Genomic DNA, 24,443 nt, shown 5'->3' with positions numbered 1-24,443 from the left:
GGGTATAGGGGTCAATATGGGTGTCCACGGCTCCGATGTTGATCATTGATCGGAAGGGGTTCCGGGTCATGTCTATACTTCACCGAACCTATAGGGTCACACGCTTAAGGGTCATCTATCTGCTGAATACTAGATAGGGAGTCTGAGAGAAAATCATCGAAAAAGTTTCGGACACCGAAAAGTTTCGGACAGCGGAATCGTACCGCAGAGAGAGGTCATCGGATAAGTTTCGATGATACCGAAAAGTTGTTTCGGGATACACCATTAAGTCAAATTGGTTTCGGCACATGCCTGATAATTCTTGGAGGATGCCAGAATCATTCTGGAAGCTTTTTGGAGTTTTCTGAGATAAAAACCGGAAATGTTCCGGAGCTGCCGGAGCCACTTCAGATGCGTTTCGCAGATGAAAATCACTAAAACCGGAATTGTTTCGGAACGCGTTGAAAATCATTTTAGTGGGTACTGGAAATGTTCTTAGCCCACATAAATATTTTAAGTTCGATCAGACGCTGAAAAATGTTGTCGTGAATAGTGAAAATCAGCTTTATGGTTACTTTATGGAAAGCCACCTTTTGGGGCTTTGCTCCAAAAGATCTTGGGGATGACATGGATGGATAGGGGCCATTTTTTGGGCCCCTCATGGGGGTGTGGCCGGCCACATGGGGTATCCCCCCTTGGGGACCCTCTTGTTCATTGCTTTCACTCCTAGGTCCTTGTGGAAGGACTTCATTCATGTGCATTTTGGGTTTTTGTGTGAAACTACCCTACCCCTTGGGATTTCCTATAAATAGAGGTGGAGGGGCAGCCCTCCACACTCATCCCTTCTCACATACAAGTGCCATGCATGATCTGGCTTCTCTCTCCCTCCCAGCAAAACAGTTTCGTAGAGCCGAAAGGCTGTCTGGGTTCCGGTGGGAACTAGTTTTGGACGGCGAAGCCCTGCCGGATAGATGACACCGTATGTGTGCAACTCTGTAGAGAGATCGTAGTTTCGGTCTTAGTTCGTGAGTGCCTCCCGAAGGGCTGTCCGTGTGACTGTCCGAGTTTCAAAGGTCCTCCCGAAGGGCTGTTCGAGTGACCGTTTGAGTTTCGAAGGACCTCCCGAAGGGCTGTCCGCGACACCGTCTGGGGGGCTGTTCGACCACCTCCCGGAGGGCTGTCTGAGGAGCAGATGAGGGTATACATACTCGCGGTTGGGAGGTTGTAAATCCTAGCTGCGGGGATCTGCACCGCCGATCGTCATCGACTCTACTTCCCGCTGCGCTACGAGTCGGTAACGAAAAAGATCAAACCATGTATGCAGTCTCCATAGTGGTCCTGGGCTGGTGCGTAGGTCGGAATTTTTTTGTTTTCTGTCGCATTACCCTACAAATCTTTCTTGCTCTTGTTGGTAGATTTTACTTGTGGCATATACGTAGACAAAAGTAAACGCTTGGCAATGTAAGAAGAACTTTTCTTGCGAAGATCATCATTGATTACTTTTAAGAACCCATGCTCTTGCTCTAATTTTAGCTTCTCGAAGCGTACCTTCTCATGAGTCCTTAGAAGCTCTCGATGATCCTCTAGAGTTGTTTCATGAGCTAACTTAAGAGTGTTTATTTCTTTAGTTAGACACTCAATCTCCTTCTTATCATTGTCATTCGTTTCATCTTGATTAGCATGATTAATAGAAAATTCATCATAGTTTTCATCACTAGTGTTGTCAACAAGTAAATCATCATCACCTAGCAAATCATCTTCATCACTATTGAAATCAACATACTCGGGGTGTGATACCTTAGGGCCTTTATCCATGAAGCATCTTCCAATTCCTTCATTTGGTGAGTCAACTATGTCGTAGGAGTTGGATGACACAAGTGCAAGACCGGCAACACCTTCATCTTGAGTATACTCGAAGTCGGAGTGATAACTTCTCTTAGAGTAGTTGTCGGAGTCGGAACCGGATACCCATTCACCAACGCGAGCTTGATGTCTTCGTCTTGTGTAGCTCTTTGATGACTTGTCCTTCCTTTCCGATTCCTTGCTTCTACGAGAGGGTCTTCGTCCATAACGATCATCTCTACTCCTTCTCTCTCTTGGTGGTGATTCATCTCTTTTACTCTCCTCTTAGGTGAATCTTCTCTTCTCTTGTAGGGAGCCGTACACTTATTAGAGTAGTGTCCAGGTCTTCCACAGTTGTAGCAATTACAATCACGACTAGAAGATCTTTTGTCATTGTAGGATCTTGACTTGGAACTTCTCTCTTTGCTTCTATTCTTGTTGAATTTGTTGAAGTTCTTCACCATTAAGCTCAATTATTCATTGAAGACTTGTTTCTCACTTGATGTTGTAGGAACATCACATGAAGCTTTATAAGCACCACTTGACTTGTTGTGGAGCTCTTCCTTATCCTTGAGTGACATCTCATGAGCAACAATTCTACTAATGACTTCCGTTGGCTTGAGATCTTTGTAGTTGGGCATCATTTGGATCAAGGTGCACACAGTATCATATTTTCCATCCAAGGCTCTTAGGATCTTCTCGATGATGAATTTGTCGGTCATCTCTTTGCTTCCTAAGCCGGCAATCTTATTTGTGATGAGAGCAAGCCTAGAGTACATCTCAGCGACTCCTTCACCATCCTTCATCTTGAACTTGTCAAGTTGACTTTGAAGCACATCCAATTTGGATTCCTTGACGGACTCGGTACCTTCGTGCATATCAACCAAAGTATCCCAAATTTCCTTTGCATTCTCAAGGCAATTGATTTTGTTGAATTCTTCGGGGCACAATCCGTTGAAGAGAATATCGCAAGCTTGAGCATTGTATTGCAACATCTTCAATTCTTCCACGAACGCTTCACGATCTGGTTCTCTTCCATCCTCGAAGTATTCACCTTGCAAGCCAATACGCACAATAGCCCAAACGGCGGGGTTATGACCAAGAATATGCATTTTCATCTTATGCTTCCAACTAGCAAAATCAGTATCATCAAAGTAAGGACCTCTACGGTGGTAATTTCCCTCGCTAGACACCATACTCTCCTAGGTTGTGAAACCAAGGCTATGATCAGCAAAGCTACGGAAATCAAAGCAAATGGAGACCAAAGCTCTGATACCACTTGTAGGATCGAAAGTAGGTCTAGAAGGGGCGGGGTGATTAGACTACTTGACCAAATAAAAATCTAACATTTCCAAATTTTAAGTGTTGGCACATTTTAGCAACTAGTACAAGTCAAGCAATCAACCTACACATGCAATTCTAAGAGTGTAGCAGCGGAAAGTAAAACATTGCATATGAAGGTAAATGGAAGGGTTTGGAGAAGGTAAACACAATGTAGACACGTAGATTTTTGGCGTGGTTCCGATAGGTGATGCTATCGTACGTCCACGTTGATGAAGACTTCAATCCACGAAGGGTAACGGTTGCGCGAGTCCACGGAGGGCTCCACCCACGAAGGGTCCACGAAGAAGCAACCCTATCTATCCCACCATGGCCATCGCCCACGAAGGACTTGTAGGAGATATGCCCAAGAGGCAATAATAAATGATATTATTTATCTCCAAGTTCATAATTGTGTTTATGTTCCATGCTATAACTGCAATGATTCTCGAGTCTGCAATATCCACGAGGCTCGGAGGGGGACTCATATGCACATGTGGAATAATAAATGGTAAGAAGTATTCCTAGTCTGGCCTCTAAGACTAGCTCAAGTGTTGCATGATGGTTCTGTTTTCCTGATCATGGGCATGTCTATGCCATCAACTTTGAGGGCACAATGTTAAGAGAACATTTGTGTTGAATCGACCCGGATTGATGTTATGCTATGAGATTCATTCGTCACAAGTTAATGGTACATAACACAAAGATGGTTAACGTTTGCATGATTCCTTATACCATGAGAGTATCGAGTTTCTTCATGCTTGCTTCATGAACTTTGGGGTTTGTTAAACGTCATCCGTAAATGGGTGGCTATTACGGCGGCTTACGGGTTCATGGAAAAGTATGTCAAGTAACTTGATAGCTCAAGATTGGGATTTGCTCCTCCAACGATGGAGAGATATTCTCGGGCCCTCTCGGTGTTACTGTATCCATAATCGTCTGGCCAGACACCTTGTGATTTGATCACTGGGATGCCGGAACACGGAAACGAGAAAAGAGAACAAAACCGGTAACGAGGTAACTTGCATGGTGGACAAATTGTTCGTCCACGGGGATGCAATAAATCTCACCTCAGGTGTTTGTGACATATCGCGAAGCAACAGGAATAGCTCACTGCAACTGGAGGTTCGCTCGAATATTTATTCGTGTGGGTATAGGGGTCAATATGGGTGTCCACGGCTCCGATGTTGATCATTGATCGGAAGGGGTTCCGGGTCATGTCTATACTTCACCGAACCTATAGGGTCACACGCTTAAGGGTCATCTATCTGTTGAATACTAGACAGGGAGTCTGAGAGAAAATCACCGAAAAAGTTTCGGACACCGAAAAGTTTCGGACAGCGGAAAAGTTTCGCAGAGAGAGGTCATCGGATGAGTTTCGGTGAAACCGAAAAGTTGTTTCGGGATATACTATTAAGTCAAATTGGTTTCGGCACATGCCTGATAATTCTTGGAGGGTGCCAGAGTCATTCTGGAAACTTTCTGGAATTTTCCGGGATAAAAGCTGGAATTGCTCCGGAGCTGCCGGAACCACTTCAGATGCTTTTCGCAGATGAAAATCACTAATCCGGAATTGTTTCGGAACGCGTTGAAAATTATTTGAGTGGGTACTGGAAATGTTCTAAGCCCACATAAATATTTTCAGTTCGAACGGACGCTGAAAAATGTCGTCGTGAATAGTGAAAGTGCTTTTTGGGATATTTATGGAAAGCCACCTTTCGGGGCTTTTCCCAAAAGGCTTCTAGAAGGACTTGGGGATCAAGGAACCCCCTTTGGGGTCCCCCATGAAGGTGGGACGTTGGAGGGTGCAGCTCCTCCATGGGGCTCCACTTGTCATCCCTTTATGCCCTTTATGTGTGACATAAAGTGTGGGCATTTTTGGGTTTTTCATGTGTCCCCTACCCCTTGGGTTTTCCTATAAATAGAGGTGGAGAGGCACTCTCCACACTCACTCTTTTCTCACATACAAGTGCATTGCAATGATCTGGCTTCTCTCTCCCTCCCCACGAAATAGTTTCGTAGAGCCGAAAGGTTGTCTGGTATCCGGCAGGAACTAGTTCTGGACGGCGAAGCCCTGCCGGATAGATGACACCGTACGTGTGAAACTCTGTAGAGAGATTGTAATTTCGGTCTTAGTTCGAGAGTGCCTCCCAAAGGGCTGTCCATGTGACCGTACGAGTTTCAAAGGTCCTCCTGAAGGGCTGTCTGAGTGACCGTCCGAGTTTCGAAGGTCCTCCCGAAGGGCTGTCCACGACACCGTCCGGGGGCTGTTCGACCACCTCCCGGAGGGCTGTCCGAGGGGCAGATGAGGGTATACATCCTCGCGGTTGGGAGGTTGTAAAATCCTAGCTGCGGGGATCTGCACCGCCGATCGTCATCGACTCTACTTTCCGCTGTGCTACGAGTCGGTAACGAAAAAGATCAAACCATGTATGCAGTCTCCATAGTGGTCCTGGGCTGGTGCGTAGGTCGGAATTTTTTTGTTTTCTGCTGCGTTACCCTACAGTGGCATCAAGAGTCGTGCTATGCGTAGATGCAGGTTTCGATCTAGAATACATGGAGATGTATGGGTATTGCATAATATAATTAGGTAGTAGATGAGATCTATTGCTGAAAATTATTTATGCGGGTGACAAATGAAATCTGTTACCCGACGTTCTTGTTGCTTCCCTAGAATTTGCGTTTGCTCAATCTCGAGACAGCATGGTGGAATTTGACAAAGTTCTGGCAATCCGTGATCCTGATTGATCATGGAAGTGCTATCAGTTCTTTGGGTTCTGCCGTAGTCAAAAGAAAGATGAAATTCGCAGATGAAAGGGCATTGCAGATATGATCTGTACGGGGGTCATGTGTATGACGAAGTTTAGTATGGGGCTCGAGATTTAATTATCTCGTGTTTCATACACCCCGAGATGTTAATCTAGCAACTTGAATAATCATACTTGATGATAAAACGTTGGTAGCTGCGGTTTAAGTCAAAACCTTAGAAGCCACGAAAAATAAAATTTTGCATAAACCGATTAGAGGCGTCTAACTTGGTTTTGCAGGATATGCATGTGATGTGGTATAGCAGTGCTCATAATAATTTGATTATGTATGAGATGACTATATGATGTAAATTGATTAACATGACCTGCGTGTCATGATTCGGCATGATGGCTGGAGCCATATGATTGTCACTTTAATGACCTGCGTGTCAACCTTAAGTAATGCACTTATTTTATTAGCTATAAAGATAGCAATATTATCTGGTGCATCGACAAGGTGGTGGCAATCTTTGTGAAGGTGAACACCGACGCGGATGCCGAAGACGAAGGAATGAAATACTTCTTCGTCAGAAAGGGCTATACCATATCATGCTATTATGAATTGCCTAAGATGTTTATCCCTTATGATGCACCCTTCTTGATTGCGGGGTAGTCGCTTTTTATTAGGGTGATCTCTCACTTAAAATATCAAAGTAGTTAGTGTTCACCCAAGTGTAGCACCGTCTGAAATTCGTATCTTTTCGGGGTGCGCCATGTACACATGAGCACGAACGAATCGAGAGGAATGAGGCGGGTGAGGTCAGACCTCGCAGGAAGATCACTTGGTTGTCTTTGACGTTCAGGTAGGAGAGTCCTGAGCTCAGAACACGCCCATCGAAAGATGAACAAGAATCACATAGAGATGTGATCGGCAAGTTGGCCTACCGATTGAAATTCGTGTCATTAGTGATGAACCCGTCAATGGCATCGAATAGAAATATGGATCTTGAATCACTCTAAATCAATTATGAGAGATATTGAATTGAGTGGGAGCGCAGTATAGAACTAACTTGTTTAATTCTCAGTGCAATTAATTATGAACACTGTCTAAGTGTTTCTTGCAAAATAGTTGTAGAATAATGGCTCGCGTTTCCACTTCCCTGTTAAAATTGAATAGCTGTTAAATATCTGGTTAAAACTTTACGTTTGGTAACGTAATGTGAGGATTGTCCTCAAAAGTGACGAGAAGGATTTTGTCCTATCGCATGCTTTCCGTATCCTCCCGCTAATGCTATGGATCATGTGACTCTCGTCCTTCGATCCAAAAGCTAGAATTCTGTTACGGTCAAATGGAATATGTTTGCTTCCATGAAACCCAAACTTCGAAAGTTGGGATAGTTATATGATATTCATGGAACTGAAAATTATTTTCAGATACAAACAAAGCAATGTTTGTTTGCAAGTATTAGTAAAAGTGTTTACTATGCATTTGACTGTTGGGAAAGGGATCCAGAAGAACGCCTGTCATATAATGAAAGGTGAATAAAACAACAACTTAAAGAGAAAGGAAGTGTCCAAAGGGTGTTAGTATGACTTACACACCTAGGAAGTCCGGGGCTAACGCCACTCTTAAGTTGGGTGCTTTTTTTGCGAGTAGGAGAAATACTAAAAGTTAAACATTTAGAAGTATAAAGGCAGAAAGAGAGATGACTGGAATATCCAGCTCATGTATGAATGCCATACAAGTTTTTGATGTATAGTAGGCTGGTCAAAGATATAGTTCTTGGGAATTATGGTTAAACATGTTAATCACTAATTCTTGGGTATTGTGAGTTATCACAAAGATACCCGCTTGATTGCATTCTGTTGCGAATCAATGTAACATCTACTATGGCCTAAAAAGACTAGCCAAAAATGAGGTTAAGGTATACACAGGGAACATAGTAAATGTTACTATACCTTCCATCGATGTATTGCCGTCTGTATTTATTTTCATAATTCATTTAGAGTTTTACAAACTCTAGCCCATTGCATAAGGTATCTTGCAAGAAGGTTGTTCATAAGAGAACTTTTTATGTTCGATGTTATGAATAACACAAGGGCCATACTTTCATTATGAATGAGATGTATGTTATGAATATTGATAATAATACAATACCTCTGGGTTTACTTTCATAATTCATTTTAGAGTTTCTTACACTCTAGCCCATTGCATAATGTTTATTGCAAAAGGGTTGTTCATAAAAGAACAATTGTTGTTCAGTATTATGAATAACATGAAGGGCCATGCTTCCATCCTAGATGGGATGCATGTTATGAATATTGATGGTAAAATGATACATCCATAACACTGACGCTAAATGTCGCAAGACTATGAGAATACCACACATACGTGGCACTACATTTGGTCACATTGGAGAAACCTGCACGGAAAAATTCCATTATGATGGATTTTGATGTCGTTTGATTTTTAATCATCTGACACTTGCAACTTTCCTCCGAAAAGTGAAGTGACTGAAATACCGTTCGCATGCCATAAGGAACGAGCAACAAACTTGTTCGTGATCATACATTTTGATGTGTGTAGTTCAATAAATGTTGTTGCAAGTAGTGGATTAATCTATATTCAGAAATAAATCAAGTAGATATATGGATATTTGCTTGATAAGACGTAAGTATGGATCTTTTGAAATCATTCGAAAGGTTTTCAAAAATGAAGTAGAAGTTATTGTAACAAGGAAATTATGTTTCTACAATTTGATTGCAGAAAGGAATATCTGAGTTACAAGTTTAGCGAATGCCTGATGAGTTGTGAAAAGAGTTTCATAACTTACACCTCCCGGAACACCACTATGAGTGGAATGTCTGTGAAGATGTAATCAAACCATTTATGACATGGTAAGATCAAAGATGACATAAATAAATTTGCCATTATCACTTTTAAAGAGTAATGCTTTAGAGACTGCGGCTTTTACACTGAAAAGAGCTCCATCAGGTCTGTTGAAATGATGGCATGGTATGGTACGCCCAACCATGTTATATCTTTTCTTAACATTTGGAATATGGGGCTTGTGTAAAAGGTTACAAACCTATTCCAAATCAGACAAGTGCTACTTTGTAAGTTATCCCAAGTCATTGGGTATTCCCCCACCACTATACCGAGGCAAAGGATTTTTGCCACAAAACGGTATGCTTTTAAAGAGAATAGTTCTTGCAAAAGGGTAAGTGGGAGGACAGTGCAACTCGACGAGATAACAAGTATCTTCAGTCATCACGTTAAAGGAAAGGAACCTTGGAAGTGATTCCAGAGTTTCCTACTGCGACTGACACGGAAGCCTCTACATTAGATGTATGGACTTCGGTCGAACTTGCAGCTGAACAACATAGGCAAAGCTCGTGCAAACCTCTCAGGTGTGCAAACAAGATATTGTTGTTAGACAACAGTATACCTATGATACACAAGGAAGCGTTGATGGGCCCTGACTCCGGAATTGGCTAAATGCCAATATAATCCGAGCTAGTTTCCATAAATGATTCAAGATTTAAATCTTGATAAACCCTCCGAAAGACTTGGAGTCTAACGGATTGTAATGGGACTAAAAACTGATACGGATAAAAATGTTTTATCCATTAAGCTCGACTTGTTGCAAGAACAAGTTCAAGGAGTTGACTACAATGAGATTGTCTCACCATAGCAATGCTTAAATTCAGTTTGGGTTAAACTAGCAATTAATACATATTTCAAACATGAGATATGAAACATGGATGACAAAAGAATTTCCATGAAATGGAAATACAACCTAGGACTTGTATGTGATACAATCCAAAGTATTTTGTCAGTCCAGAGTATGCTAGTAAGTATGCAAACTTTAGAGTTCCAGCAATGGACAAAAGAGAGCAAAATGGAGTTGGAATCTTCGTTTTTGATGGAATGGTCAAAGGGGTTTGACTTCATCAATGGGTAACGAAGATGCTTGTGGTTTCAAGAAAGTAAGTGGGAGCATAATAATATTTCTGAAAACCTTGTGTGCTTGACACATTGTTAATTGGAAATAAATTTCTTGACATGAATTAGGACTTCATTTGAAAATAGTTTTTCGATGAAGTGCTTGGGCTAAATAGCCTTGATATTAGGCATAATGATCTATGGAGATAGATTTACCTAATAGGGCTGAGAAAAAAATACATATTGACAAGATGCTAAAACCTTTCAGCACTAAGAACGACAAGGAGTGATTCTTGCCAAAGTCACATGGAAAGAGTTTTTGCAAGAATCGGTGTCCCAAAACACTGATGAGCAGAATACATGATGGAGATTCCACACACTCATGTGTTTGGATTAATCATGTATTCCATGGTATGTAAAACAACCAGATATGTCCAATACTCCCAAGCTGTTGCGAGTATAGATACCAAAGTGATCAAAAGTACTGATCATGGGACAACAGTGAAAAAAGGATCATTGAGTACTAAAGTAGAACTGATGACATGTTTTTTCGCAAGTGGAGATCATGAAGAGTTTGTTGTAAAAGGTTACATCAATACAATCTTCATCATTTCACCATGCGATTTTTGATTTAAATTGAGGGTTTTGTGTAACACACAATATGGTGGTGCAGTTAGTTGGAAATTGTTCCAAACAAGTTACTGTGGCGAATTCTATAACAGAGGCGAAGTATGTTGCCGCTTTAGAAGCGACAAAGACAAAGATGTTGAATCATATAGTTCATTCATGAACTTAGTATGGTTCCAAGACGACTTTGGTCAATGGGACACTATTGCAGATAATTGCTCCATAACTCAGTCCGAGGAATCAGGTTTCGACCAATGATTCCATATATACAAAGCCAAGTCCGCACAAAATATGAATTTTGTGAAAGCGTGAAAACGCGAGGATATGCAGAGATACACATGGAGCTGAAGTTGTCAGATCCGGTGGACATCAGGCTATACCACATGCGAAGCATTTTTTACACCGGTATGCCATAGGTGTAAAGTGCATTAGCATTAACTAGATTATTGACTCTAGTGCAAGTGGGAGTCTGTAGGAGATATGCCCTAGAGGCAATAATAAATGATATTATTTATCTCCAAGTTCATAATTATGTTTATGTTCCATGCTATAACTGCAATGATTCTCGAGTCTGCAATATCCACGAGGCTCGGAGGGAGACTCATATGCACGTGTGGAATAATAAACGGTAAGAAGTATTCCTAGTCTGGCCTCTAAGACTAGCTCAAGTGTTGCATGATGGTTCTGTTTTCCTGATCATGGGCATGTCTATGCCATCAACTTTGAGGGCACAATGTTAAGAGAACATTTGTGTTGAATCGACCCGGATTGATGTTATGCTATGAGATTCATTCGTCACAAGTTAATGGTACATAACACAGAGATGGTTAACGTTTGCATGATTCCTTAGACCATGAGAGTATCGAGTTTCTTCATGCTTGCTTCATGAACTTTGGGGTTTGTTAAACGTCATCCGTAAATGGGTGGCTATTACGGCGGCTTACGGGTTCATGGAAAAGTATGTCAAGTAACTTGATAGCTCAAGATTGGGATTTGCTCCTCCGACGATGGAGAGATATTCTCGGGCCCTCTCGGTGTTACGGTATCCATAATCGTCTGGCCAGACACCTTGTGATTTGATCACTGGGATGCCGGAACACGGAAACGAGAAAAGAGAACAAAACCGGTAACGAGGTAACTTGCATGGTGGACAAATTGTTCGTCCACGGGGATGCAATAAATCTCACCTCGGGTGTTTGTGACATATCGCGAAGCAACAGGAATAGCTCACTGCAACTGGAGGTTCACTCGAATATTTATTCGTGTGGGTATAGGGGTCAATATGGGTGTCCACGGCTCCGATGTTGATCATTGATCGGAAGGGGTTCCGGGTCATGTCTATACTTCACCGAACCTATAGGGTCACACGCTTAAGGGTCATCTATCTGTTGAATACTAGACAGGGAGTCTGAGAGAAAATCACCGAAAGGAAAAGTTTCGGACAGCGGAAAAGTTTCGCAGAGAGAGGTCATCGGATGAGTTTCGGTGAAACCGAAAAGTTGTTTCGGGATATACTATTAAGTCAAATTGGTTTCGGCACATGCCTGATAATTCTTGGAGGGTGCCAGAGTCATTCTGGAAACTTTCTGGAATTTTCCGGGATAAAAGCTGGAATTGCTCCGGAGCTGCCGGAACCACTTCAGATGCTTTTCGCAGATGAAAATCACTAATCCGGAATTGTTTCGGAACGCGTTGAAAATTATTTGAGTGGGTACTGGAAATGTTCTAAGCCCACATAAATATTTTAAGTTCGAACGGGCGCTGAAAAATGTCATCGTGAATAGTGAAACTGTATTTTGGGATATTTATGAAAAGCCACCTTTTGGGGCTTTTCCCAAAAGGCTTCTAGAAGGACTTGGGGATCAAGGAACCCCCTTTGGGGGCCCCCCATGAAAGTGGGACGTTGGAGGGTGCAGCTCCTCCATGGGGCTCCACTTGTCATCCCTTTATGCCCTTTATGCCCTTTATGTGTGACATAAAGTGTGGGCATTTTTGGGTTTTTCATGTGTCCCCTACCCCTTGGGTTTTCCTATAAATAGAGGTGGAGAGGCACTCTCCACACTCACTCTTTTCTCACATACAAGTGCCATTGCAATGATCTGGCTTCTCTCTCCCTCCCCACGAAATAGTTTCGTAGAGCCGAAAGGCTGTCTGGGTTCCGGCAGGAACTAGTTCTGGACGGCGAAGCCCTACTGGATAGATGACACCGTATGTGTGAAACTCTGTAGAGAGATTGTAATTTCGGTCTTAGTTTGAGAGTGCCTCCCGAAGGGCTGTCCATGTGACCGTCTGAGTTTCAAAGCTCCTCCCGAAGGGCTGTCTGAGTGACCGTCCGAGTTTCGAAGGTCCTCCCGAAGGGCTGTCCGCGACACCGTCTGGAGGACTATTCGACCACCTCCCGGAGGACTGTCCGAGGGGCAGATGAGGGTATACATCCTCGCGGTTGGGAGGTTGTAAAATCCTAGCTGCGGGGATCTGCACCGCCGATCGTCATCGACTCTACTTCCCGCTGCGCTACGAGTCGGTAACGAAAAGATCAAACCATGTATGCAGTCTCCATAGTGGTCCTGGGCTGGTGCGTAGGTCGGAAATTTTTTGTTTTCTGCTGCGTTACCCTACAGGAATTGCCTCACTCGGGGAGATCTTCACAAAGTAGGCGATCTCCTTGCCCTTACAAACTTCTTGGTTCAACCCCACAATCTTGTCGGAGGCTCCCAAGTGACACCTAACCAATCCAGGAGACACCACTCTCCAAAAGGTAATAGATGGTGTGTTGATGATGAACTCCTCGCTATTGTGCTTCAAATGATAGTCTCCCCAACACTCAACTCTCTCACACAAATTTGGCTATGGTGGAAAGATGATTTGAGTGGAAAGAAACTCGGGGAAGGCTAGAGATCAAGATTCTTGTGGTTGGATCGGAATGTCTTGGTCTCAACACATGAGTAGGTGGTTCTCTCTAAAATGAGTAGTGGAAGTGTAGGCACGTTCTGATGGCTCTCTCTCAAATGGAGAAGAGGGCGGAGGGGTATATATAGCCTCCACACAAAATCCAACCGTTACACAGATTTGACCCAACTTGGTCAGACCAAATAGAAGAACTCGGTGAGACCGATTCAGTTCAAAATGTGAATGTTAGGAATCTCGGTGAACCGACTGGAACATCTCGGTGGGACCGATGTGCTAGGGCTATGGCAAAACCTCATCTCGGTGAGACCGATTGCTTGAACTCGATGAGAACGAGCAAAGAGCAAACAGAGAGTTGGTCAAGCAAACTTGGTGGGACCGACTGCACATTTCGGTGAGACCGAAATGATTACAACAGCCAACAGAGAGTTTGCAAGGCCATCTCGGTGAGACCGAAATCCGTATCGGTGTGACCGAATTGCCTAGGGTTTCTGGGAGTGGCTATGTCAAATGAACTCGGTGGCGCCGGATAGGTGAAATCGGTGGGGCCGAGTTTGACTTTCTGAGTTTTGGACATATGTGGAAATGAGAAAGTGGCTGAGGGTTTTGGAGCAATATCACTAAGCATTTTGAGCAAGTAGACCATTAAGCAACACCTCATCCCCTTTTAATAGTATTGCCTTTCCTCTGGACTCAATGTAATATTGGATCACTAAAATAGAAATGAAGAGTCTTGCTTTTGCCAATCTTTGTCCTTAGCATTTTGAGGGGTCCACATCTCTAGTCCATGCCATGCCAATCATTGAACTTTATAAAATATTTAACTTGAATGAATATTAGTTCAGTAAGCTATATATTATTATGAATTACCAAAACCATCAGGGGATTAGTTGCGCTTTCAAAGGAGTTTATGTGTTGACGAAGGTGTTATTCAAGGAATTATCCAAAGATTGGTCATAGAGAAGACATAATACAAGGTTGATCAAGACTAAGTCAAAGAGTGAATCAAGTTGATTAACACACAAAGCGTACAAGATGTACCGAAAGGAATCAAGTGATCCCATGTAACATCCCAAATTTTCAATTTGGAATGTTATACATTAGATCATCATTGCATAGCATATTTTATTGCATTTTGGCAAATCCTCGTAAATCCTAAGCAAATCTACCGGAAATCAGATGAGTTGACTCGGAGAGAGTTGGGGATTTTTCCCGGTTTTCATATTTGATTTTTATCAAATAATAAAACGAGGATTTTTGGTTTTAATTATTTTTCTCTCCGAAAAATATTTCATATTAAAATAAATGAGAGGAGAAAATATGACTTCTCCAAAATAATTGAAATATTGGAGGAAAAATATTAAAATCAAATATTTGATTTTATTCGGATTTTATTTGCAATTTTAATTGCATTAGAAAATTGCACGTTTTCAAAACTGCATTTTCGGGCCAAGAAAATGTTCATCTCGTTCTAATTATTTTAATTAGACGGTGAAAACTTGTTTTGGCATTTTTGGATTTTTATTTATTTTTCTACGATTTTTTTAGTTCGGCGGAATTATTTAAAAAAAATCGCCCGAGCGCCGACTGGGCCGAAGCCCAGCCGACGGCCCAGCTCCTCAGCCCACCCCGAGTCGTCCCCGACCTGGAGACGACAGCGCCGCCACCGCCGAGTCCCGCACGGCCACGCCGCCGCCCCTAGCCCCTTCCCCAAGCCGGAGCACCCCCCCTACTATATATACTCCCCCACCCCGCCGCCTCTCCCTCACCCCGTTCCCGCACCCGCCGACGCCGAAAGCCCGCCGCCGGAGCCGCCCGACCCCGCCGCCGAAGGAGCCGCCGCCCCGGAGCCCGTACGCCGCCGCCGACGTCGCCCGAGCCCTTGCCGCCCCTCGCCCGACCCCGCCGGAGCCCGTCCCGACGAGGTAGCTGCAGCCGCCGCCGACCGCCCGGTTTTAAAAAAACCGCTCGTTTTTTTCGAAACCATAGGTTTATTTTTTTAGATCGGTTTATTTTTTTTGGTTTAATTAATTAGTGAACGTTCACCGATCTGTTCGTTTTAACGAACGAGTTCGTCGGTTAGCCGCAGTTAACGAACGTCCGTTCGTTTGACTGTTCGTCAGTTTTCTTTTTCGTCGGTTTTTCCGCGGTTATTCCAGATCGCGATTTCTGATCAGATTTTCGTTCTGGTTTAACTTTTCGCTCGTTTATCGGAATCAGGCGATTCAAGCGCCTAGAGTTTCGTCTCGAAATTCTCTTTCTGTTTAACCAACTCAAACAAGTTTTTGCTACTGTAAAATTTGACTTAGATCCAGATTAGTAAACGAATCTTGTTTCTTTCGCCGTTTGACTTTCGTCGCTTCGTTTGATTTGATTCTTTTTGCAAACCGGAGTTCTTAAGTTGAACTTTCTGGTTAGATCTTTTATTTGAGTTTTACCTGTGCATTTGATGAGTGCTTATTGTATGCTTGTTTGTTTGCGATAGAGTACCCGGAGTGCGCCGCTTGCTACTTCGAATCTCTAGGTTTCACGGATCATCAGCAAGGCAAGTAACACTTTGATCATACCTCTTTTACTACCCAGTTTTATTGCATTAGACAAATCCTCAAACATTGCATGGTTAGGATCTAATTAAATTGTGGGCATTGGGAAGTAGTTGAGGTAGTACCTATTACCTGCTTTATTATCAAACCCTTGAGAGTTACTTCTACGTTTGCTCATATTGCTATGCTATGCTTGTAGGCGTGGATTGGATTTGAGAGATATTCACGATAGATGTGAGATTGTTAATTAATGGTTAAACTTAAGGTGGCAACTAAAACTCACATCTGGGTGGATTGAGATACCTGGGTATTCCAGGATTGCCTGTTTTTCTTTTGGACCGCCACCCAGGTTCAAAGGGATCATGAGATTATTCATGCTAGAAACTTCCGTGTGCAGCCACAAGCTATTATGGGCTCTAGCATAGTTGATTAAGTCGTGTGAACTCTTACAGTGGTAGACTAGCAGATGTAGGGGATGTAGGTGTCCCGGTCTACTCATCGTAAGGTGCTAACGCTTCAGAAAGACTGTGTCTCGGTCATCCGTTTCTCAAACATCATGTAGTGCGAGAATCAAGCGGAGGCGATCGAGTCTTGTGGGGAAAAGTGCACAAACCTCTGCAGAGTGTATAATCTAATCATGGTTAGCCATGTCCCCGGTTATGGAGATCTTGAGTATCTAGTACTTGGATTATCATGTGAATCTCATCATGTTACTTTAATTAATTTTGTTGGGTTAATGATGATACTTAATTGTGATTGAGAATGCTGTCAACCATTCTCAATGTTTAACAACCACCATGATAGTTAAATAAAATTTATTCCTTTGCAGTAGGGAAAAATTGGCTTTTTGCAGAACAGTAACCATAGAGCCTTCTACCAGCCAAATATGCATGTAGTGATAGTATCATTCTGTTCATTACTCTCTATGTGTTATTTTGCCAGCATATTCCATGTGCTGACCCGTTTTCGGGCTGCAACATTTCATGTTGCAGACTTTTCAGACGACGAGTAAGGTGCCTTAGGTCGTGGTCTTATACTCAGTGATGCCGTTGGAGTTGATGGACTCACTTATCTTCCAAGTCTTCCGCTGTTATCGTATTTAGATGGCCTTAAGCCATATTTATCATACTTATTCTCTTTTGAGATACCCGTTGTAATAAGTGTGTGATTGCTACTCTGTTATAAATCCTCCATTTGTACTGTGGTGTCAGCATTACTGATCCAGGGATGACACTGGTGCACAGCAGCACAGACTGTTTGAGGTCTGGTCGCTACATCCCATGGTATGGTAAACATTTTCGAGTACGGCGGCAGCTCGCGCGGCTCGCGGGCAGCGACCGGAAGTCCGTGGCGAGAGCTGAAACTTCTCTCCCGCCAACCCTTTTTGTTTTGGAGGACCCTGCAAAAAGAGGGAGGGATCCGGTAGATATAGCGGATTCGGCCCGAACTATGCAGGATCCCGAAAAAAATAGCGGATGAGTGATTTTACAGGATCTGTTCGGGATGAAAAATCGGCACCCATCCACAATATCAACTATTATTATGAACCGGTTTGCGCGATGGGCGAGAGATGCTCTTAGTCTGTTTGCTCCATAAAAAAATGGAAAAGAATAATAGCAAATTGGACGATTTGCTTCCTCTCGATTGCCAATGCTATCCTCCAAAATCTTGTTTATTAGGGAGAACAAAGTTTACCTAGTGTGTCGAAATAATTAACAATTCAGCCGTACCCATTTTTGGCCATGACCTAAATCTTTGCTTTTGCTTAGATTTTTTCCCCCGATGTGACTATGCTCCTTGGTCAACGTCACTCCATTTTTCCAGCCAGAATTCGCCAAATTATGTGGAGGCAAACATTAATCAAAGTATCAAACTACCGGCAACAAAGTTTTTGGTGGGATTCGCTCGGGCCCAAAACCAAACACACTCCAATTTCATAACAGATTCACCTACAAAAAGAAAACAAAAACATAACACATGGACGAAGGGCCTACTTAAACGGGCCGTCACGAAACATTCCGGAGAGGCCCAGTCAGCCAGCAAGCCCTAATTTCCGCCCTATAAAGCCGCGACCCCCTGCGACCTGGCCTTCCCCACTAGGGTTTATCTCCTATCGCCGCAGCCTCCACCGAAGCCAAGAGAGGAGCAGGGCGAAAGGAGGCCGTCGGAGATGTCGGAGAAGAAGCGCGCCCCCGGCCCGCGCAAGGACGAGGTGGTGACCCGCGAGTACACCGTCAACCTCCACAAGCGCCTCCATGGATGGTATAACCCTCCCTCCTCACCCACCCCCTCCATTCCCGAGCTCCGCGCTCCCAGTAGATCCGCTAGTCAGATTCCACCTCCGCGCTTCACGGGGTGTCGCCATGGCGCTTACGGGCTCGCCTGGTGGATTTGCTGGTGCGAAAAGGTTGCTGCCTGCGAGCACTATGTGGGCTCGCGAATGGCTGTTGCACCTGTATGGATCGAAATCCTTCCAGCTAGATGATACTAGGGATCGCATGACCGAGCGGTATCCCGATCTCTTGGTTTCTGCTCTTGTATCTGATCCCACATTTTTTTTCACGTGGATCTTCGATCTGTACCATTCTATTAGGTGTTAATCGGGTATAGTCAGGTGTCTGCCTTCTAAATCATGTGGCTTCGCACAGTTACATGCTCGAGAGATTAACTCCGCTCATCGTTACACGTATGGCTTCTCTTGGTGCTACTATGTGTTCCATTTGGGCTGTATATTTCGCATTGATATTGTCTGTTATTTCTGGTTTCTATTTGTTTTTTAATATGGTAAGTTTATTGAGCAATTGTACCCGGACATAGTCAGGTATCTGTCTTGAAATTGTGGTTGATACAGTTACTTGTCCGGTACATTGATGTTGCTCATCGTTACATGTGTTGCCTCCATATGCTTTCACGTGTTCCATTTGGGCGCTACATTAAAACTAAACTTTATTATCTATTTGATCGTATAATCTGCCCATTATGTCCGTTCATAGTCAGGTATCTGTCTTAAAATTGTGGTTGATACAGTTACATGACCGGTAAATAGATGTTGCTCATCGTTACATGTGTTGCCATCAAGTGCTACCACGTGTTCCATTTGGGCTCTACATTGAAACTAGATTTTGTCATTTGATCATAGCTTGTCCATTATGCCCGGTCATAGTCAGGTATCTGTCTATAAATCTAGTGGTTGATACAGTTACATGCCCGGTACATAGATGTTGCTCATCGTTACACTTGCTGCCTTCATATGCTGTCATGTGTTCCATTTGGGCTCTACATTGAAACTAGATTGTTACTTGATCTTATAGCTAGTCCATTATGCCCTGTCATAGTCAGGTATCTGTCTTTAAATCTTGTGGTTGATACAGTTACATGCCCGGTACATAGATGCTACTCATCGTTACACTTGCTGCCTTCATATGCTGTCATGAGTTCCATTTGGGCACTACATTGAGATGAATTATATTTTCTCCACAATTGCTTTGTTTTGTTTGTGTTTATATATATATATATTACATTTCTATGTTGCTTGTGTTGTAATGTTCCATCTTTCTTTCTCATGCTTTCTTTGTGGTTTACAAAATCCTCTATTTGTATCTATCACTAATGGCAACTTCATTCTATTGAACAGCACCTTCAAGAAGAAGGCACCAAATGCCATCAAGGAGATCAGGAAGTTTGCACAGAAGGCCATGGGAACCAACGATGTCCGCATTGACGTGAAGCTCAACAAGCACATCTGGAGCAGCGGCATCAGGAGTGTCCCTAGGAGAGTCCGTGTCAGGATTGCCCGCAAGAGGAACGACGAGGAGGATGCTAAGGAGGAGCTGTACTCTCTGGTCACAGTTGCTGAAGTCCCCCAGGAAGGTCTTAAAGGTTTGGGTACCAAGGTTGTGGAGGATGAGGACTAAACCCCCTGTCTGTCGTATCGATCAGTTAGAACTTAATACATATCTGCTGAGAGCATATTGGGAAGTCTTGCTTTAGCTTATTGTTATCTACTGTTCATGATGTTCCATGACTTCTTGATAGAAGATTTGAGACGTTGGATATTTTGTTCAAGTGCTTGAAGTTTTGACTTGTTGTTTGACTCTGGTCGTTCCGTCATTCCTTGTGATGATATTACCATTGAGACTGGTGAACTCTAGGAACTTCATAGGTTTGAGAATTCTTGATCGTAGATCTTAATGAGGAACTCACTTGTGGCAATGAGTTGAGATATGCGCCTAGTAAATCGTGTAGTTCTTGAAAGCAAAAGCTGAAATCCCCAGCTTCCCAGGGTCAAGCAATTGAGGGGATGCGTCTAGCCAAATGTGGATGATCATATGTAGACAGCCATGGTACAATTGTGGTCAATGTGCAGAGAGTGATTATCTTCCTGTCAATTCATTCATTAAGGAACTGTACTCATCTTGACGTCAATTCATTCATTAAGAAACAGCCAAAAGACAGGAAACACTAATGTTCGGATGAGCTTCTAGCTTTAGGAGGCTTCATGCTAGAACCATGGTCTGGCTAGAATCCTTCCTAGATGATCTTGAGAATTCCTGCGTGGCAGATTATAATATTCCTAATGATTAATAAAGTCCACAAAGAGACTTTTGTGTGGTTTCACACTCTATCATCGAGTTACACCGTCGTAAGCAAATGAGTCTACAAAAAGTGGTAATCATATCGACCTCGGTAAACTAGCCGGCATGTTATTCTGGAGCCATTGTTTGGTATAGCATCTAACGTGGGTGGTATAACATCCAATTCGAATGGAGGGGAATGAGAGCTCAGCAGTACCAGCCCGTGATAGAAGTTTGTATTTTCTGGAAAAGAATTTAGCTCCAAGGATGCTTCTCAATGGTCCATTGTGATACTGGAAAATCAGCCAGGTTAAGAGCTGCACCCCATGACAGTACTAATTTCTTCAGAATGGATTGACTATTAGCCATGAATTACCTGTGACAAGAAGATGAAGTTACGTATAAGATCTCGAAGGTATTTCAGCACATGTAATCAAACACCAAATGATCAAGTACAAACAAAACTAACATTATTTTTTATATACAGAGCAGGATTTTCAAAAATAGAGTACTGGATAACAATATGGAAGCAAATGTTGCAGATTCTTATTCAACAAAACTGGAAGGTGGAACAATCGTATCTGCTGTGACCGCTACGTTGACCCTGTTAACTCAATTGAATTGACTTGGAAACCAAATAACAATTGAAACAACATAATTATTTTTATCATGACCAAGGAAGTTGGGTGTAAAGCAAACTAGAAGGTTATATTGCAAGATTTATATTTCCACACAACCTATAATGGGAAAAGAGATTAGCAAATGCCCACGATAGAAATTAGTTTCCAATGAACTTGTGAAGATAATAACTCTTCATGTGATGATTAACAAATTGGTTTCCAGTAACCTTTTACAAGTGCCGAATGCTGAAGGTGTTGAACTGGCTTGTAAGTTGTAATGTCTTGGGTACCAATTTGGCAAATTCAAACTGTGGTTGGGTCCCGACTCCGAGTGGAGGATAGTACTCGCTCAGTCACATATCACCGGCAGAAAATGGAAGTGAAAAATATAAGCCAATAAGCATTGCAGAAACAAACCCATAAGTGTCTGACAAGTCATCATCAACTAGTAATTGCTACTCCCTCCGTTCGTAAATACAAGTCTTTTTAGAGGTTTCAAATGGACTACAACATACGGATGTATATTTTCATATTTTAGAGTGTAGATTCACTCATTTTGCTCCGTATGTAGTCACTTGTTGAAATCTCTAAAAAGACTTACATTTGGGAGCGGAGGGAGTACTTATCAAGTTATCATGTTCCTGCAAATGCACAGGCTATCTTGATACCGTCTCGAGGACCCTAGCAGTGTCACGCAGCTGCGTAGAACCATAAAAGCATGCACTCCACAAAATGTCTCAAATCATAGGGTGATGCATGTTGAATATTCACAAGGGGCATCAGTTGGCCAATCTCTAAAAGTGAAACCTCAAGAGCCTCGGTACCAAAAGTTCTTTCAGCAACAATCACTGTACACTGTTAGACAGGGTTACCTTCATGACACATAATTTGATTGAATAGGCATGATTATGTGTCTATGCTAGCTCATTTGGTAAATGCCTAGAAAGATTTGATTCACTATAGCAGCTCCTACCAGGTACTATGATGGTGTTATGGTTTACCATCTACAGTAATATGCATAGAACTTCATTCAGCTCTAACAGAAAATCCCCGGTTCACTTGTCCTTGGTTGGCAAAGCTTAGCCTGACAGCTTTACTGACTGAAAGAACTAGTAGTAACTTTCGAGATTTACACTAGTAGGCAATGTTCAGGATATCGGTAACTGGTACCGCATCGTTCAGGTGCTGAGTAGGGATAAATAGGCGAATCAGCAGTTAATCCGCTGATAAATCAGTTACTATCGGCTATTCGGTGATCCACCTGAGTAGCAATGAACTGACCGAGATGCCGATTAACTGGCCGATATTTGGAACATTAGCAGCGACAGGATCATCGCTGTTATTTAACCTGACAATATAGCACGGAATTTTCGTTTGTGAACGCAGCAGAAACAGGCCAAAGCCATACAGCCACATCATAAAGTTGGGATTCCATAAATAGCATTCTCAGTCACTAACACGGACAAGTTCAGAGTAATGATAGTATGATAACAGATTGCCACAGACAAACGGATAGATGCGATGGGGCAAAGAAATGCAGTCTCTGTTGCGCATTACCCCATGGATGGATCAGAAGTACACGGCCATCTGAACCCCCTTCTCCACGAAGCCGCATTTGGCGTAGTAGGCGCGCAGCTCCGGGGTGCAGTCCAGGATGACCTTGTAGCAGCCGGCCCCCTTCGCGATCTCCACGAGGCGGCGCACGACGCGGAGCCCGAGCCCCCGGCCGCGCGCGGCGGCGTCGACCACCACGTCCTCCACGTGCCCCACCTTGCCGCCGCCGCGGAGGAACTTGCGCTCCACGAAGAGGCACCCCGTGGAGAGGATCCGCCGCTCCGGAGCCGCGGCGGGGTCCTCGGCCACGAGGATGACGTGGTCGTCGCCGAGGGCCGCGAGGTCGGCGAAGCACGCGGCGAACTCGGACTCGGTAAGGTCCGGGCAGGAGGAGAGCTGGGAGAGGAGGGGTAGGAAGCCCCTCTCGCGGTCGGCGATCTGTAGGCGGCGGATTTTGACGGAGTCGCCGGTCTCGGTCGCTGCGGGTTCCGGCGAGGTGGATGCCATCTGGGTCCGAGAGCTCGGGACTGAAGCGGGTAGCTTCGGCAAGTGACACGCCTTTTTTTTCTTGTGCTGCACGATGCGTGAGCCGTTGGAGGGCGCATCAACGCCCTCGATTGGCCATGCCGATTTTGCTATCAGTGCTACAACTGCAAACAAAGCACGTGCAGGCTTAGAAGCAACCCCCCCCCCCCGCGTTTCAAGCTTAGTTGAAAAATGAGAAATCTTCGATGCGATCATTCGCCTGACAATGACTTAGACACGACACGGACAAGAAGAAAGAGAAGGGCAATTGAGAAAGGCGAAGAGGGATAGAGGGGGAGGGGGAAGCAAAGGATGTGTGTAAGGGTTGAACGTCGTGGCGACAGCCACCGCAAAAGGGAGAAGAAAAGGACGTGGACAACAATGGATTGAGGGTTGAGGCTCCAGTGAAAGAGAGAGGCTGTCATGAGAACAAAACGTAGGAGAAGAAGTTGTGTAGGGGAAACAAATAATCATACCTTAGGGCGCGTTTGGTTGCCCACGAAACCGCAACCAGGCACAGTTGGGCCACGAAATGTGCGTTTGGTTGCCCAAATAGTGCCCTGGCTCGTATCTGCACGAAGCTTAAAGCAGCCCTCAAACTGCCGAATCGGCCGTTCCTAGCGAGTCAGGCTGAGGGCGACGCGAGCTCGCATGCGAGGGGCCGGGGCCGGGGGGGGGGGGGGGTGCAGCCGAAAGCGAGTGGGGATGGCGAGAGATGGAAATCGGGCGCGGCGACACAACGCCAAATCTAGGCTCACCACCCCCACCCATTTACTCGGTCACCACTACCTCTAAGGACAACCACTTCCTCTAGCCTCATTAACACCGGCGGCGGCAACTCATATCTGTGCAAGCGGCGGTAGCAGATCCGGTAGTAGGAGCTGCTGCTGCTCTTCCATTTGGCCATGGCCCCCCTTCGTCGTCCTCGTCCCCGCCGGTAAGCAACACCGCCTGTCCCCTAAGTTAAGTGCGTTGTTAGGCCATTAGACAAGGTGTAGGATCGATTTTCCCATTGCTCAACGCACCCTCGATATGGACTAGGTTATAGACGCACGGATGCGGCTGGTACTTCAGGGAGGAGCACTAATAGCTATGATTCAGGCATGGGTCATGTTCATGCACAAGAGAGCTGTTCGTCGTGCTGAGAGACCTGTCAACCAATAATCGATATGAAGAACCTTAAAAAGATCCTAATTTTACCAGAGGTGAAATGACAAATAGTTGACAATGTAGCTTTTCCATCAATGATCTTACCCCTT

At 43.9% G+C, this 24,443-nt stretch overlaps 2 protein-coding genes across 2 annotated transcripts; one reads left to right on the top strand and one right to left on the bottom strand.

Annotated features, from left to right (window-relative positions):
• Nucleotides 1-17,945: 17,945 nt before the first annotated feature.
• LOC123145304 (60S ribosomal protein L31) lies at nt 17,946-20,004 on the top strand. Its single transcript, XM_044564679.1, has 2 exons — nt 17,946-18,173; nt 19,546-20,004. Exons 1-2 carry the CDS (start codon nt 18,082-18,084, stop codon nt 19,823-19,825), a joined length of 372 nt encoding a protein of 123 aa, XP_044420614.1. The 5' UTR covers nt 17,946-18,081; the 3' UTR covers nt 19,826-20,004.
• Nucleotides 20,005-20,471: 467 nt separating this feature from the next.
• LOC123145303 (probable glucosamine 6-phosphate N-acetyltransferase 2) lies at nt 20,472-23,236 on the bottom strand. Its single transcript, XM_044564677.1, has 2 exons — nt 22,663-23,236; nt 20,472-20,861 (listed from the first exon to the last, which is right to left on the bottom strand). Exon 1 carries the CDS (start codon nt 23,164-23,166, stop codon nt 22,675-22,677), a length of 492 nt encoding a protein of 163 aa, XP_044420612.1. The 5' UTR covers nt 23,167-23,236; the 3' UTR covers nt 20,472-20,861; nt 22,663-22,674.
• Nucleotides 23,237-24,443: the final 1,207 nt, after the last annotated feature.

The sequence above is a fragment of the Triticum aestivum genome, chromosome 6D, assembly GCF_018294505.1.
Source record: "Triticum aestivum cultivar Chinese Spring chromosome 6D, IWGSC CS RefSeq v2.1, whole genome shotgun sequence".
Classification (NCBI taxonomy): Eukaryota; Viridiplantae; Streptophyta; class Magnoliopsida; order Poales; family Poaceae; genus Triticum; species Triticum aestivum.
The sequence above is the reverse complement of the archived record's forward strand: the minus strand, read 5'-3'. Positions and strand labels throughout refer to the sequence as shown.

What these genes read in the sequence shown, in the direction of transcription:
- LOC123145304 (XM_044564679.1), top strand. Translation starts at nt 18,082, where the DNA reads ATGTCGGAGAAGAAGCGCGCCCCCGGCCCGCGCAAGGACGAGGTGGTG. An exon ending in CACAAGCGCCTCCATGGATG is followed by an intron (nt 18,174 to 19,545) that starts GTATAACCCTCC and finishes TCTATTGAACAG; the next exon opens with CACCTTCAAGAAGAAGGCAC.
- LOC123145303 (XM_044564677.1), bottom strand. Translation starts at nt 23,166, where the DNA reads ATGGCATCCACCTCGCCGGAACCCGCAGCGACCGAGACCGGCGACTCC.